The sequence below is a fragment of the Convolutriloba macropyga genome, chromosome 7, assembly GCF_964194025.1.
Source record: "Convolutriloba macropyga chromosome 7, txConMacr16.3, whole genome shotgun sequence".
Lineage (NCBI taxonomy): Eukaryota > Metazoa > Xenacoelomorpha > Acoela > Convolutidae > Convolutriloba > Convolutriloba macropyga.
In genome coordinates this window covers 42,919,093-42,936,438 of record NC_134474.1, presented here as the reverse complement: position 1 = coordinate 42,936,438, position 17,346 = coordinate 42,919,093, and the positions used below count along the sequence as shown (strand labels likewise).

General features: G+C 38.4%; 1 protein-coding gene across 2 annotated transcripts in view; it reads right to left on the bottom strand.

Moving 5' to 3' along the window:
• Positions 1-220: 220 nt before the first annotated feature.
• The window catches only part of LOC142342880 (cyclin-dependent kinase 1-like), a 418,971-nt gene continuing 401,845 nt past the window's right edge, over positions 221-17,346 (bottom strand). For both annotated transcript variants that reach the window (XM_075394526.1, XM_075394527.1), the window contains exons 3-7: positions 7,200-7,356; positions 6,314-6,437; positions 5,470-5,690; positions 2,366-2,624; positions 221-874 (exon numbers count right to left, since the gene is read on the bottom strand). In XM_075394526.1, coding sequence (XP_075250641.1) covers positions 656-874; positions 2,366-2,624; positions 5,470-5,690; positions 6,314-6,437; positions 7,200-7,356 — 980 coding nt within the window. In that variant the 3' untranslated portion in view covers positions 221-655. The remainder of the gene's footprint in view (positions 875-2,365; positions 2,625-5,469; positions 5,691-6,313; positions 6,438-7,199; positions 7,357-17,346) is intronic.

The following is a 17,346-nucleotide window of genomic DNA, read 5'->3' as shown; positions in this document are numbered from 1 at the left end:
CTAAAAAAGGGAATGATTGTAGTGAGAAACCGCCATCGAGTAGTCAATAGTAGTCACATCGCTTCGCGGGCCTTAAAAAGATGTCTTTCACAATCGCATTGATCGCGTTTTTAGTTTACATTTCCATTCATAACGTTCATTTACAGAAGTCAAAATGTAAAAAGCAAAGACAACCAAAATCTTTCGTTCTGCAGTGCTCTCAGCGTTGGTTGTAAAACAATAGGTTAAAAATATTTTTTACGAAGTTACTTAAAAACAACGTGATCAAATAAATCAAACGAGACAATCAAAACTAATAATCTATCAATTGCACTCACATTTCTCAGCACACATTTTGGAAAGCACATTGATAATTAGATTTAACGAACCCAAATTCCAGTCAATACTTGTAATCGTCAAAGCCTATATATTGCACACTTCCAAAACAATTTCAAAATCATTCAACAACAAGTTTCCTCTTTCCCCGTGAACAGCTATGGCCAAACTAATACACGTCTTTGCATTGATGCTGGGCTGATTAGCCGCATAATTAATTGTAGCAATCGTTGTGATAATAATCAAAATAATACATTAAAAGGGTGGGAAAATATAGATGCTCATCTTCTACCGAAGGAAGAGGAAACAGCCCCAGCAAACGAAGGTAGCAGAATTTGTTTCAGGTATTTTGTTGGATCGAGGTTCCTAGTGGCTGCTGTGAATTAATGTTATTCGTCTGCGATCCCTCAATTCTTGCTCCAGGCGCTGGATTAGAAGCGAGAGGGAAGTGTGTCAACTTGTCCAGAGGGTGGATGCTCCTATCAAGGTCTGCGAAGTACTTGTGGTGCAGGGCGGCCTTGGCTGTAATTCTTCTGGCAGGATTGTATGTCAACATCAGCTGGAAAACAATCAACAATTTACTCAAAGTTGTTTGTATCTCCAAGAAATAATCTGTGAACCGAATTCAAGATCCCAGACAAGTAATTCAAATGATGATACTTTCGGTAATTAATTGGAAGTATGGTATTATCCAATTCATAATCTTTGACCATAAAATTTGAAAAGGACTCTATATTTGGGCAACTATATTTGCATGTAACAATTGAGACCATCGCATCTCAGTACCAATAAATTTAAACATAAACCAACGTCGGGCGCATTGCTCTCAAACGACCGGCGACCGGTTGGCTTTGGTAGTGCCCAGCTGTGGCGGTGGGGGTTTAAGCGATGGGGGATAAACCAGAGCAGAGTTCAAATCGACAGGTGTAGGAGGGTGGACAATGGGAGTGTTGAGGGGCGGGTAATGGGGGGGGGGGGGTAGGGGACCGAGGGGGGTCAAACTTTCAAGATTAAGAACCCTTCACACCATGGAATTATATCCTCAAAACAGTTTTGGTGAATCACATTCTTAGAGTATAAGTAAGGTATGGCTGTAAGAGATGCCCTCCGAGCGCTATCTGTTTATCCAGTTTTTCAAGACGAAAGCCAAATGGGTCAGACCAAAAATCTGTCGAGCGAAAAATCGCATAAAAAAGACCACAGGACTAATATAATTGCAACAAACTTCTTTTGAGAGCAATAAATAAGTCCGCAGATATTCTGTGGACGAAAACTAAGAGGGAAGAAAAAAATGGAATAAAACTAAGAGAATGGTCAAAAGCAGTCAGCTTTGAAATTGAAAATGTTAAAATTCGCTACAAGGCGCACATTAATTACCAAAAATGGTCAAAGCGCCTGCAAATCTATCATATTGCTCGCTTAGAAAAATTTTCACCGATTTTCTCGCTCTATTCCACATATGCGCTCTGCTCTGCAACTTTTTTGTTCAGCAGTTTGACGTTGTTTTCACAAGCAGCATTTTGTTTGAATTGGACTAGAGGTTTCAATTGAACTATCGATAAAAAAGACTACACTAATATTCCTCTTCAAATCGACAGCTCCCAGTACAATACAATTCTTAGAGTTATAAATGATGTGCGCAACTAAATAATAGCCATTTGAGAGGATGACGGCGGATACCAAAACTCCACTGATAGGAATTACCACTTTTACAATCGGCTCAGCAGAAAACGCCCTTCAAAAATCAATTTTTTCAGAGCAGGTGGTGGTCAGTATCAAACACGCAATAACATTGGCATCATGAAGTTTTGAATAAACTAAATTAAGTGATTTCTCAAAAATCTTTGTTCTCTTCACAGAATCTCTTGATAGACGAAAAAGTCAATAGAGTACCATTACCGATATTCAGTGTTTTTACTAGAGCATTGTATATATGCATGTGATCAATTGTTCTTGAGATGTCCGTTGAATTTCTGTGTTATTTTATATTCCGTGGTACATTTTTAAGGGCGATGGGAAAGACTCAATGCAGTGATTAGATTAAACTTACAGTCAATAAGTCAGCAGCATCCTCATCCTTGCGCTTCAACAACTGCAACAGTCCCCTGGGCTGCCATTTGGGACAGGTGTCCTCGTTGAAGTCCTGCAGCTGGCTCACACCTGGCCACAGCCTCTCATTCGGAGTGCCCATCTTCTCAAATATCTTGTAGATCTGGTCAATCTCAGAATCTCCCACGAACAAAGGCCTCCTGTTCAGCATCTCTGCGATGATTGTGCCAACAGACCAAACGTCTATCTGACTTCCGTACCTGAAGACGACAGAAGTTCTCAAAGGACATTAAAAGGATACACGAGCAAAAATGATCTCTGCAAAGAATAACTTTCCTGTTATTGACAGTGGAAATGTCAGGCGTAAAAGCAAAAATAGCCAGCAGAATGCCGGAGAATAGCCGCCGATGACGTGCTTGACCAACATCGGGATTGAAACAGAAGAAAAGAAGAGATAAAAATTGACAGAATCTCAGTTTCAAAAAAATGTTCTTATTCGATTTGCAGATTCAGCTGGATTCTTAAATTATACTTTATTCAGCTTATAAACTGGAAGCTACTAAGCTTAATAATAATGACAAATAGCAATTGCTCTAAGGAACTTTGATATCCTAATGCACTACGATTTAATGACCGGGCTTAATCGGTTTATCCCGTTCTTTTGATTTTGCACTTTGGAAATTGACCGTATTCACAACATTACGTAATACAATACGTGAAAGAATCTAAAATCGATTCAGTTGAAACAGTGAGTGAAGTAAGTCACGAGTCAAACGTGAAAATCGTGACTTACGTAAAACGAAAAACGTGATCAAAAGGTAAAGTAAAGCGAATTAAAAAAGAGCAGGACAAGTCCTGACGTACAATTCAAAGAACTCTCATTGACAAAACAAAAAACTAGACCTAGAACGGACTATGACTGAATTGGGAAAACCATTTCGAAAAAAATCAGATAAAAAAAACAAGAAATCAAAGTTGAAATGCCGCATCTGAATAAACCACTAGCGATAAAAAGAAATTGGGTTCAAACACCGAATTCATACTCTACTTGAATATTCGAGTGAAAAAATTTCACGCCGCAAAACCACTCGCTTTTTCGCTCCACTTCCTGTTTCGGCATGACCAAAATCACCACTCCAATTTGACTTCTAAAATCATGAAAATGTGCGAACAGATCTTAAAAAAGACAGCCCAATAAAGAGAGCAAATAAAAAATAGCCCTTGAGAGGCTGACGGCGGCTATTAAACACTAAAACGAATAGTACCAATGCTTGCAGTCAACAGAAGCTCAATCAAGGGGAAAAACTTTCTATAGCATCGACAGGCTGCCGCAGTCACTCTTAGTTGCGATTCGGGGATCCACTGTAATGCTGCTAACCGGCGTGCCATACTATCTCCGCTGAATTTTAGAGAAACTTCGAGCTCAGCCAAATAGAAGGGATTTGTGTGAATTTTAACCTAACCCAAAGACGCGAGGAGAACACTTCGTCTTCAATTTAGCCTCACTCAGAAGAAGGGAGGCAAGCAATGATATATGGCTTCTCAGTATGATATCACTCGCCCAAAAAGAGACGAGTCCGAAATGAGTGCCTATTCAATGAATTGAACTGTTGATTGATGTATTAATCGGAATCTGCTAAAGTTAACAAACAACCGACAAGTCGGGCCAATTGCTCTCAAACAACTGCGAGCAGTTGCCTTCGTCATTAGCCAGCTACGGTTGAAGGATGCTAGCTTAAGCTTAATTTAAGGGGCGTGGGGTGAGCGCAGCAAGGAGGAGGGGGCGGGAATTGAGTGCCCTGGGTTACGGGTGGAACTATGTGCACCATTAATTTAAGTCTCCAAAACAGTTTTGGTGAATCGCTTACGTAAGTCTGGCAAGCCGAAAGGCTTTAAGAGCACTTAGTGCCCTCTGGGCGATAGTTACCTGTTCATCTCGTTTTTGAGGACGATAGCCAAAAGTGTCGGACGAGAAATCGTTCAAGCAAAAATTACATTAAATATTACAGGACTAATATAATTGCAACAAACTTTGTTTGAGAGCAATCAAAAACATAACCGACTAAACGTCGGAAGAATTGCTCTCGAACGACTAGTGGCTCTAATCAATTGCAACCTGCTTCAGTCGGGGAGGGGGAGCCTAAATGGGCCTAAGAAGTACAATAGTGGGCTTCAAATAACAACATTAGAGGTTAAGATATACCACTATTAAGGTTTAAATTGAGAAATGGCACCAGTTTCGGAGCACTTTTCATTTGACTTTTAGTATTAAATTGCCGCCAATTGAGTTCCGCTGCTTGAAATTATGATTGAGCAAGAACTTAAGATCACGCGAAACGCAGAAAGTCAAGGGCGTAAAAGTAACTCGAAAAGTCAAAACCGTCGAGCGAAAATTTTCAATAAAAAAAGACACACACGTTTACAATAATTGCTATGAAATTTGTTCAAGAGCAATTAAAAAGACAGCATTAATTAATAATAATAACAATTGCGGTTCCTGCGTAATCACAGCGGAACAGCATTAGGCCTACAGTAGCTTGTTCTCAGCTGGCCTTATTATTATTCCCCAAATTTCAGACTGATCGTTTTATGAGCAGCATTGCTCTTTTTTTGGTGACTATAGCCACTTTTTTTTGCGTCTGAAACTTCACGTGGTACCATCACTGCAGCCAACATTGGTCAGGTTATGGTCAACCTGAAGCTATGGTTAATTGAGAGCTCATCCTCACAAAGATAGCTTCACGGAGGCAGGGGATTCAACTCTCAATCATTGGCGTGTAAACCACACACCTTAACTCTCGGCTATCACGCCACAATTAATTGAGTTTAGTCAGTGAAAACAAACACAACTTAAAACACAACTTTGTCCGCCTCGTACTCAAATGCAACTCATTAGCTAGGTCTTTGCTCTTAATTGTGCTCTGTCCCATAATCCTCAGCCACACACGGCACTATAACACCCCAATTAGAGTATGATAACGGTAATTCATGCGCGGCAGAGAGGGGATATAATTTGAAGACCCCTAAATTTAGTTCGACGGTCTGTTTGCCGATTGTTAACTGTTTGTCCGCGCGGCAGGCATTATGTCAAGTTCCGATAATTACCTTTTCGAGCCCAGCAGAATTTCTGGCGCCCTGTACCACAGAGTGACCACCTCATGCGTGTAGACCCGCACTGGAATACCAAAGGTCCTCGCCAGTCCAAAATCGGCCAGTTTGATAACACCCTTGGAGTTAATGAGAAGATTCTGTGGCTTGAGATCCCTGTGGACTATTCTACGCATGTGGCAGAAACACACAGCATTAGTGATCTGGTACGCGTATGACTAAACACAACATAAGCATGTCACAAAGTTGAAGCACATGGAATCATTTCAAAAGTAATGGACTAAGTTTAAAATGAAACATGTTGATTAGTTCGAGGAAATGATGCAACGCGGAAAAAAACATCATTATGAAAATGTTCAAACTGATGCTCTTTTGAAATTTGAGAACGTAAGCTTAAGTTTCAACTTTAGGCTCTGGTTTATAAGATCAGTTGCTGTCCTGAGAATATCAGCAGACAAGTTATTCAGCCCGCAATGAAAAACTAAGGCACAGTCGATACGAAATAATCCAACCTTTGTAGGTATTTATCGCTCTAACGTCCAATAATTCACTATAATAATAACGGAAGTAAACCTTTTGCATAGCCATCGTTTTTCACACGTTACTTGTGAACGCCAAACCGCTTTATAAATTTGAGGCTACCTCTATACTCAGTAATACTGTTCCGTCTGTTCAATAAGACAACGCAACTCACGGTTTCACACACAATTGTAATGTTACAAAGTCAACACTATGACTAATCCCGCATCTTATGAAGCTATAATCCGTTAATCCAAATTTTTTCCCAGAAAAAAAGTTGGTTCATAAGGGAATAAGAAACACTGTGATCTGAATTAGGTACCTTGACTAGTTCTGGACTCATCAACTCATCTGGCTCCAGTGTCTCCATGTATTTCTTCAGGTCTTTGTCCAGAAATTCAAAGATCAAATGGAGTCTGCTGTCGTCCATTATCACACCCAACAGCCTAGGAACACAACCCAAGGCATACATATGTTCACATCACTTTACAGGGTAACTTACATGCATTGATGGTTCATTGAAATCAACTGAATCCGACAGTTTCGCATTCTGCTTCCAACGCATTAATTATGATTGCCATTAGTATGGCTACTTTTGCAAAAGTAATAGGCCTATTATTCAGTTGCTAATTTTAATAAAAAGTTAGTAATTAATTGCTACTGTGATCAGCTGGCTCCCCCTTAAAAAATAGATCTAATTTATCTTGGGAGCTAATTTTGATTAAAATGTCAGTTCTGTGTTTTTCTACTAGGCAAGTACGGCGACACCATTCTTGCTAAAAATTGCAGAATTTTACTAATTTACAGGGCAGCAGAAACCTGTTTCCGAATCTAAGATACAAAAAAAGGCAGAAAATTGTATAATTTAGCCAAAACTTTCTCCTAGGCGAGTACCGTGAAAACTGGTTTCCGCGAAACTCCCTTTAAACGTTGAAATCCTTCTTTGAAAATTGGTTCCCCAGAGCTTTTTGTGATATATGCAGAAAACCGACTTGTAAGCTATTGCAAAATTGCGAGAAAAATGGCCAGAATTAACAAACACGCAAAGCTAAAAATGTCTGGTTTGGGTCAAATCCTGAGTTATCCTGAAAATACCCAAAAACATTTTCATGAAAGAAAGTGAAAAACGATGCGCAATGTGGTTATAACGTGGGGTGGTCAAATATATTCAAAATTTTAAGATCTAATATGAGGTCAGATCTACTTACGACACAATGCATGGGTGCTCTAGTTCCTTGAGAGTAGATATCTCTCTAATGGCAGTGGAAGGCACTCCCTCTTCATCTCCGTCCAGTCTGATCTTCTTCAGTGCCACTATCTCATTCGTCTCATTGTGTCTCGCTTTGTACACTACACCATACGTACCTAAATATCTGCATGGGTAGAAAGTAGGTAGGAAGTGATGTTAAAAAAAGTAAACTAATGAGTTTGAGCAATAAATTTTTAGTTTTCTTTTAATTGAAGCTCTGCCGACATATTTGACAGAAAGATTACATGAGTCTGATAATGCCACAGAATAGCTGCGTGCTGAAGACTTCCTCAACCAATTCAACAATTCAATTGAGAAAAAGCTCTATGAGAAGGATGAAACAGATGATCATGATAAAAATTGGTAAAACTTTTGGAATCTCTCCCCCCCCCCCCCCAGCTCAGTGGGTGTAAAATATTTGCACCCCTCCCCCCGCCCCCCAGACGCACGTGCCATATTTTTATATTACGATTCAGCATGTAATGGCACGTGCTCTAACGGGGGGGGGGGGGGGTTTAGGAGCATACACAAAAAAAGGTACACAAGCCCTGGTTGCCCAAAGTCCACATTGCGCGCGTGCTGTGGGATATTTTAGACAAATCTTGGAACCAAGAATACATATCCGCAGACCGGAAAATTGCACAGATTGTGCCCCCTGAGTAAGTCCAAATGATGGAGAGGGTGCAAGCTATAAAAGATAGTATAAAGAATTTGATTAAGTAACACTGAACTGACGTGAAGATGCCCCTGAAACTTTTTAAATAACAACATTTTGTAGAAAGAAGACTTCAGCCGCTGTTTTAATCATTTCTGAATCGCACTTACTTCTTAACTTGGCATATCAATCAAATTATGAGCCATTACGCTTTGCCTGTAAAGATTGTATGTAATGTAAAAAAAACGAGTTAAAAATTGATCCGTAGTTAACGTTCCTTATTGGGCTGTTAATAAACTGTTTGGATCTTTTCAACAATTGCCCCCCCCCCCCTTTGGTACCTAGTAGAGAATCGCCTCCCCTTTTGTGCTATACTTTACCACAATATTACTTGGCCTACACTTTAGATAGCCGAATATTAGTTTAAGCGCGATTGCGGACCGCTGTTCATGGCCATGCCTCTCATGCGCTGTGGGATGTAATCCGGAAATCACGGGTCGGTTATCGCGGCGAAGCCGCGACGCGCGCGCCTACCGACCCGCCAGTCGGAAATTCTTTTCGCTTTGTATTCCGGTTCGGCTAATTGCTATACCACGGTGTATTTTATTCTATTCAATTTAATAGTATGCGCATGCGTGGAAAGTTATTAGTAGTCTCTGATTGGTTAATAAATAGCTCGCTTAAATTCTATTCAAGAATAGCCCCCCTTTTGCAAAAGGGGGGGCAATTGTTGAAAAGATCCCACTGTTTTAATCAATTCGATAAACGATGGAATGGGCATCGGTCGAAGGGCGGCTGATCGTCACTTTCCTGAATACCTCGCCTTATTAGGTAACTCACAAGGAAGTGAAAAAACACTTGCATAATATCAAAGGAGCTGCAAAAAGCTAGCCTCGTGGTCAACGTGAGTGCGATCGACAGCATGGAAGTCAAGTTGGAACTGAACTCCCACAGCCACAGATTTCATCAGCCTTAACGCAAAAGAACTTGCAATTTTAGTGTGAGGTGGGTTTAAGGGTTAAAACATGAAACTTCCACGACGTTGGCAACCAGTCAAATATATTGGCACTGAGGTGCTCGATAGTCAAAAACGTCCAAATAGATAAATTAGAGGGCGGGAAGGTACGATTGAAAGTTGAAAAAGAGAACGTTTCCGGACAATTCCCAAGAGTCAAGAAAAAAGATATGCTAGACATGTGAGCAAACATGACAGTAACAGGTCGACTCCAACTCTAGTGTGGTTACTCACATTAAATCAAGGAAAATTTGTTAACGCAACAAAAATTGATAACCCTGAAAATGGTGTCACCCGCAGCCGTTGCCCAGAAAAATTTTAACGGAAAGAAAATGCACGAAGTGTGATATTACTGAAAAAAGATGCGAAACACTCGTACCTACTCAGATTCCGTAGATGAAATAGGCTGAGCATATTTTGAGAAAGTTGAAGCATAACGTGTTTCCTATTTTAGCTTAAATAACGGTGATACCAAAGAAACTAATTTCTAAGTCAGATAAGAAAACGCTTCGCATATTTTTCTCATGACAAGAGGAGCTGAAATGCGAGTTTTCAAAATCTTTAATTCCTTTTGCAATTTTATTACTGCTCGGATATCTGAACTGTAAGAAACAGTGGACCTGGACTGTGAAAACAAGTTTTCATTGTTCTTTCTGCGCCACAGTCTAAGCCTATCCTTCAAAGAAAAAGTAGCAAATCAATCGTTGCTTTCTGAAACTCAAAAACCAATCAGATCGAGGTTGATCAATAGCAGACGCCTTGAGTGGTACGTTTTTAAAGGATTGGATAGCGACTGAGTGCTAGAAAAAATTCTAGCATGGACACCTAAGTAGCAATACCCTATTGCCAATAAAACTATTGGAGACTAGCTTAAAACTTGGCCTGAGCAATGACAATATGATTGTGAAACGCATAAAAGGAATTTTTTCGGTGTTCAAGAGAAAGGCTCAAATAGCTAGTCAAATAGCTTTCCAAAATTTTGTTCAATGAATCAACAGTTTCAAAGTTTGACCCTTTCTCTCTCTAACTGTCTTCTCTCTCCCTCTCTCTCTTTCTTTCTTTCTTTCTTTCTTTCTTTCTCTCCCTCTTTCTTTCTGTGTCTTTATCGTTCTCCCTCTCTTTCTCTCTCCTTTTCTTTCTCTGTCTTTGACACTCTTTTGACCAGGACACCCTCTCTTTCTCTGTCCCTCTTTGTCACTCTCTCTGTCCCTTTTTTGTCACTCTGGCCACCCTTTCTCTTGTCTTGTCTCACTTGTAAGTTTTCTGGGCCCATAACCTATTGGTGAGATTAGAGGGGCACGCAGAATGCGCAGCTGTTTTGAATATCAATTTAGTGTCGTTTGATTATAGGTGGCAAATATAGGTAGTAAATCAGCTTATATAAATAGTGTAAATTACCCGCTAAAGCTTGATCTGGATGTGTGAAATTAGCTCGAAGTTAGCGCATGTGCTTTCTCACTTTTAACTTTCGGAGTCATGCCGAAAATTTGAAGCATCTAGAGATGAACCCATTCTAACAGTAAAATATCGGTTTGCTGTAGCGGTAATAACTTCAGCAGTAGATCCACGATTCACTGTCTATCTATGCGGCAGTCTTTCATTCAAAGTAATCCATTGATTCGCACGTCTTTGGAACATTGAAAACCACCTTCGGATTGTGATTTTTATAGACTAAATTTTTCCCTCAAAAGTACATAAAGTACAGAAGTTGTTCCCAGAGTTTCTTTGTTACTGCCTGCACCACAGAAAATTCCTACTCTTCAAAAAAGTAAAAAAAAACAATAGTTGCATTCTGAAACTCAAAAACCAATCAAATCGAGGTTGATCAATAGCAGACGCCTTGAGTGGTACGTTTTTAAAGGATTGGATAGCGACTGAGTGCTAGAAAAAAATTCTAGCATGGACACCTAAGTAGCAATACCCTATTGCCAATAAAACTATTGGAGACTAGCTTAAAACTTGGCCTGAGCAATGACAATATGATTGTGAAACGCATAAAAGGAATTTTTCGGTGTTCAAGAGAAAGGCTCAAATAGCTAGTCAAATAGCTTTCCAAAATTTTGTTCAATGAATCAACAGTTTCAAAGTTTGACCCTTTCTCTCTCTAACTGTCTTCTCTCTCCCTCTCTCTTTCTTTCTTTCTTTCTTTCTTTCTCTCCCTCTTTCTTTCTGTGTCTTTATCGTTCTCCCTCTCTTTCTCTCTCCTTTTCTTTCTCTGTCTTTGACACTCTTTTGACCAGGACACCCTCTCTTTCTCTGTCCCTCTTTGTCACTCTCTCTGTCCCTTTTTTGTCACTCTGGCCACCCTTTCTCTTGTCTTGTCTCACTTGTAAGTTTTCTGGGCCCATAACCTATTGGTGAGATTAGAGGGGCACGCAGAATGCGCAGCTGTTTTGAATATCAATTTAGTGTCGTTTGATTATGGGTGGCAAATATAGGTAGTAAATCAGCTTATATAAATAGTGTAAATTACCCGCTAAAGCTTGATCTGGATGTGTGAAATTAGCTCGAAGTTAGCGCATGTGCTTTCTCACTTTTAACTTTCGGAGTCATGCCGAAAATTTGAAGCATCTAGAGATGAACCCATTCTAACAGTAAAATATCGGTTTGCTGTAGCGGTAATAACTTCAGCAGTAGATCCACGATTCACTGTCTATCTATGCGGCAGTCTTTCATTCAAAGTAATCCATTGATTCGCACGTCTTTGGAACATTGAAAACCACCTTCGGATTGTGATTTTTATAGACTAAATTTTTCCCTCAAAAGTACATAAAGTACAGAAGTTGTTCCCAGAGTTTCTTTGTTACTGCCTGCGCCACAGAAAATTCCTACTCTTCAAAAAAGTAAAAAAAAACAATAGTTGCATTCTGAAACTCAAAAACCAATCAAATCGAGGTTGATCAAAAGCAGACGCCTTGAGTGGTACGTTTTTAAAGGATTGGATAGCGACTGAGTGCTAGAAAAAAATTCTAGCATGCATACCTAAGTAGCAATACCCTATTGCCAATAAAACTATTGGAGATTAGCTTAAAACTTGGCCTGAGCAATGACAATATGATTGTAAAACGCATAAAAGAATTTTTCGGTGTTCAAGAGAAAGGCTCAAATAGCTATTCAAATAGCTTTCCAAAATTTTGTTCAATGAATAATTCATAGACTGAACAGACATCTGATAAAAAGCCAATTTTGACAAGTATATGCATTGAGTCTTTGTGGCTTTGTTTTCTGGAAGTAAAGTACTGTGAAAGAAGTAGCATACAACCTATAAAAGCTTAATAGGGATAATTAAATGCTAGAAAAAATGAAAATAAATTTGGACACATCTTATTTTGTGTCGAAAAAGTTTATTTAAATAAAGCTTATGCAACTCCTTCATCAGCTTTGCCCATCATTAAATAGCTAACATCTGCTTTGGATGAATATGGTACAGCTATCATTGAAAATTCACTGTTTGCCAATTTCGAGGTATTGAAGTAAGGAAGATAACAGGATTTCTTCTCAGGTAGCATTCGGGAGCCAATTTCAAAAGATCAAGAAATTTCTATTGGTGAGGTTAGAGGGGCACGCAGAATACGCAGCTGTTTTGAATATCAAATTAGTTCTGTTTGATTATGGGTGGCAAATATACGTAGTAAATCAGCTTATATAAATAGTGTAAAGTACCCGTCAAAGCAAGATCTGGATGTGTGAAATTAGCTCGAAGTTAGCGCATGTGCTATCTCACTTTTAACTTTCGGAGTCATGCTGAAACCCCTCCTTTCGAGCTAGGTTTCACCAAGAAGATATGTACGAAAATGTGAGTGTTTTCTTATTCCAAGCGGTTTTGTCAAAATATCTTCAGGCATGTTTTCTGTAGTCAAATATGACAGTTCAAGCTTCTGGTTTTCTACCAGTTCTCGCACAAAGTGAAGTTTTATGGCAAAGTGTTTAGTTTTTCCATGATGCATAGAATGTTTACTTAAGGCAATACAAGCCTAATTATCGACAAAAATTTTCAGAGGTAGTTTACAGAAAATTCCTAAGTCCTCTAGGATTCCACTCAGATGGATGGCTTCTTTACTCGCCTCAACAACAGAGTTAAATTCTGCTTCAGCAGTTGATGTTGCTACAGTCTTTTGGGCCTTACAAGCCCAACTTATTGCTCCAGACGACTGACTTAACTTAAAACAAAAACCTGAAGTACTCCTGTTATCTATGTTCCCTGCCCAATCAGCATCAGAAAAATTCAACAAATCCAGATTCTGAATCTTACGGAAAGTTAAAGTCTGATTCATTGTTCCTCTTAAGTATCTAAGAACACGCTTGGCTGCTTTCCAATGAACTTCTCCGGGATTTTCAACAAACGAACTTAGAGCATTAGCAGCAAAACAAATATCCGGTCTACTCGACAAAGCTAAATAGTTAAGACCACCTATCAAACTTCGCAAATTAGTTTTGCTCATTCTTAGTTGCTCCTCACTCCCCTCTTGAGGACAATCATTTTCTGAAAGTTTACAATTTTCTTCTAATGCTGTGCCAATTGGCCTACAATCGTTCATTTTGAAAGTTTCTAAAATTTTTTCTATGTATTTCTCTTGGCTAATTTTTATTTCCAACGAAGTCCTCTCAATTTTCATTCCTAAAAACCACGTCAGATCTGAACAATCACTAATTTTAAATTTCTTGGAAACTTCGGCGTGAAACCAATCACAAAAATTTTCAGAAATGCCACAAACTAATAAGTCATCTACCTACAAGCAAAGAAAACAAAATATTTTTTCAACCTGCTTTTTTACAAATAAGCATTCATCATGAAATGAATTAACAAAACTTAGTGTAATCAAGAAAGCCTTTAAAGTCAAAAACCAGTTTCTTCCAGATTGTTTCAAACCATACAAGCTCTTTTTCAATTTACAAACAAATGGTTTTCCATTTTCATCCAAAAGTTCAAAACCTTCAGGTTGTTTAATGACTACATCTTCTTCAATTGGAGCATTTAAATAAGCACTTTTTATATCCATTTTTAAAATTGATAATCGTTAGAAATAGCCAGACACATCAAAAGTCTAATGGTTGAAAGTCTAGTTGTAGGTGAGTATGTTTGATAAAAATCTTTTCCGAAAACTTGGCTAAAACCTTTTGCAACAAAACGAGCTTTATAGCAACATATATCACTATCAGGACCGAATTTCAAAGCAAAATGCCATCTACTTTCTACTGGTTTTTCATCACTTTTCACTAAGGACCAAACATTGTTTTCAACCAAAGAGTCATACTCATTTTTCATTGCTTCAAACGAATTTGTATTTTGCAAAGCCTCATCAACATTTTTTGGAAGCAAAGGATCGATAGCCAGTTGACTCAAAAAAGAAACTTCATTTGAACCGTTATCAATGTCTTCGACTAACTTTTGTGTTTTCTTCTGTTTAAAGTAAAATTAATTTTCATTAAATCTTACGTTTCCTGACTTTCGGACATCGAGTTCTCCTTTTTCGTCTTCAACCCCAATCAAATAACATTTACTATTATCAGAATTCCCAAGAAAAATTCCCTTTTTTGAGGTTTGATCTAATTTTTTGCGAAATGGTTTTTCAATATGCATAAATGCAACACAACCAAAAAGTTTGATGGAAGATAAATTAGGTTTTTCATAAGGAGTTTTCATTTCAAAAGGAGTTTTCTCAAGAGCTGAATGAAAAAGCAAGTTTTTGACGTAAACAGCCATGTTCAAAGCATACGTCCAATTTTTTTTGTCCAAGCAAGCGTTGTCTAAGATACAGCGAGCCATAGCAACAGAAGTTCCCCATATTCTTTCAATTTTTCCATTTTCTTGTGGAGTATATGGAGCAGAGTTTTCAAAACGAATTCCATGGTTCCTACAATAGCGCTTATACTATTTTGAAATGTATTCTCTACCGCCATCAGAAACTAAAGTTCCTGGTTTTCCAACATCAGCACAAAAATGTTTAAACTTATCCAAGACTTCGTCTCTTGTTTTCATGAAGTAAACTTTTGAGAAACGACTGAAACTATCTACAAATCCAATGAGAATGCTTCAAAAGGAAACGAGACTTTATTAAAAACAAGTTTAAGTTTTTCACCGAAAGAAACATCAACACCAGCTTCTCTAAGTTTTGAAACAGAAATTAAGTTTTTTCAGTTATCAGGTACAAATAAGGCATCTTTTAAAAACTTTTTTTTTCAATTCTTCATTGCTATTCTTAGCAAAAAACTCAACATCCCCTTTTCCTAACATTGCGGAGTGCGTTTTGTTGGCTTTGTGAATTATGCCAGAAAAATTTTTATCCAGGATAGCAAAAGTACTTTTATCTTTAATCATGTAGTTTGTTGCGCCAGAGTCAATGAAAAAATCTTGATGTTCATTACAATTCTCACTCAAGAAAAAGCTAAAACTTTCCTCTTCTTGTTCTTCCGAAACTAAATTTGGACTTTCGAATTATTTTTTCGTTCAATTTTCATTGCATGGGATTCAAATTTTTTGTAAGTGAAACAATTTTTGGCAATATGTCCACCTTTTTTGCACTTAAAACAAGTTATTTTTGAATTGGGTTTCTCTTTGTTAGGTCCCGATCGTTGTGCACGACAAAATTTTGCAATATGCCCCCTGTTGTGACAATTAAAACAAGTTCGATCATTGGTAAAGAAAACGGATTCTGATTTGTCTGTATTTCTGTTGTTGCGTTTCTCACTATCAAAATTTATCAAATCACGTTTAATTTCATCCAAGGTTTTATCTTGACCATATTTTACCAGAGTACAAAAACTTTCAAATTCACGAGGAAGTCCCTTCAAAAGTATCGAGACAAACATGTTTTCACTTATTGACTCATTGACTTCGGAAAGGTTTAACTGCATGTCCTCGGCTCTAGTAATATAGTCTACTATGCTTTCGTTATTGTATTTTCTCAAATTTGTTAAATCAGATATTAGTTTTTGTAAACGCGGCCTCTCAAAACTTTTAAACCTCTTACACAACACGCTCCAAGCTTCAGATCCTTTTCCCCTATATGGTCGCAAAAACAAAACTGACTTGTCGAGGCACTGAACGAGTTCATACCAAATCGCCATCTGTTTTTCGTCAAAAATGTTTTCCCTTTCTATCGGCCGCATCAATTTGCTCCTGTGAAGGTCGTCCTCTCAGCGTAGGTATAAACACCCTATATCCCACAGTGCCGTCAAGAATTTTATTCAACTTCAAAACATACATTCGCGCCTCAAATTGTTCGGAAAAATAGACAAAGTCTTCTTCTTTAGTGGACATTGACCAATATAGCCACTGATTCCCTCACTGCGACTAAGCACGATGAGGACGGATCCTCCAGATAATGTCTCAAACACTAGCTCAAACTTTTCTCTTACGCATGGGCCAATTTTCGCAAAACTCTTCAAGCAAGCTTTCTATGCATCATGTTTTACTATGCTGTTACTATATGCATCCATATTGCAGGTTTTCATATGTTTAGAATAGTGTACAGATGTTACATGCCCTGCAGGGACTCTGACCAAAATCGCTTTTACAAATTCAATCTGTTTTACAGATCGATTCACCCTTTTTTAAGAAACGGACTCTTTTAATCGACCTTTAATTTTTGTTTCAATCGAAGGTTTTTTTTGTTAAATCACGAGTGGTTTTCACACACCCGTAATCAAGCTTTGACGCGCGCTGGTATCTTTAACTTTATAAATATCAAGCACAAAATTAATTCAATAAATCAACAGTTTCAAAGTTTGACCCTTTCTCTCTCGAACTGTCTTCTCTCTCTCTCTCTCTCTCCCTCTCTCTCTTTCCTTCTTTCTTTCTTTCTTTCTTCTTTCTTTCTTTCTCTCTCTCCCTCTTTCTTTCTGTGTCTTTATCGTTCTCCCTGTCTTTCTCTCTCCTTTTCTTTCTCTGTCTTTGACACTCTTTTGACCAGGACACCCTCTCTTCCTCTGTCCCTCTTTGTCACTCTCTCTGTCCCTTTTTTGTCACTCTGGCCACCCTTTCTCTTGTCTTGTCTCACTTGTAAGTTTTCTGGGCCGATAACCTATTGGTGAGGTTAGAGGGGCACGCAGAATACGCAGCTGCTTTGAATATCAATTTGGTGTCGTTTGATTATGGGTGGCAAATATAGGTAGTAAATCAGCTTATATAAATAGTGTGAATTACCCGCCAAAGCTTGATCTGGATGTGTGAAGTTAGCTCGAAGTTAGCGCATGTGCTTTCTCACTTCTAACTTTCGGAGTCATGCTGAAAATTTGAAGCATCTAGAGATAAACCCATTCTAACAGTAAAATATCGGTTTGCTGTAGCGGTAATGACTTCAGCAGTAGATCCACGATTCACTGTCTATCTATGCGGCAGTCTTTCATTCAAAGTAATCCATTGATTCGCACGTCTTTGGAACATTGAAAACCACCTTCGGATTGTGATTTTTATAGACTAAATTTTTCCCTCAA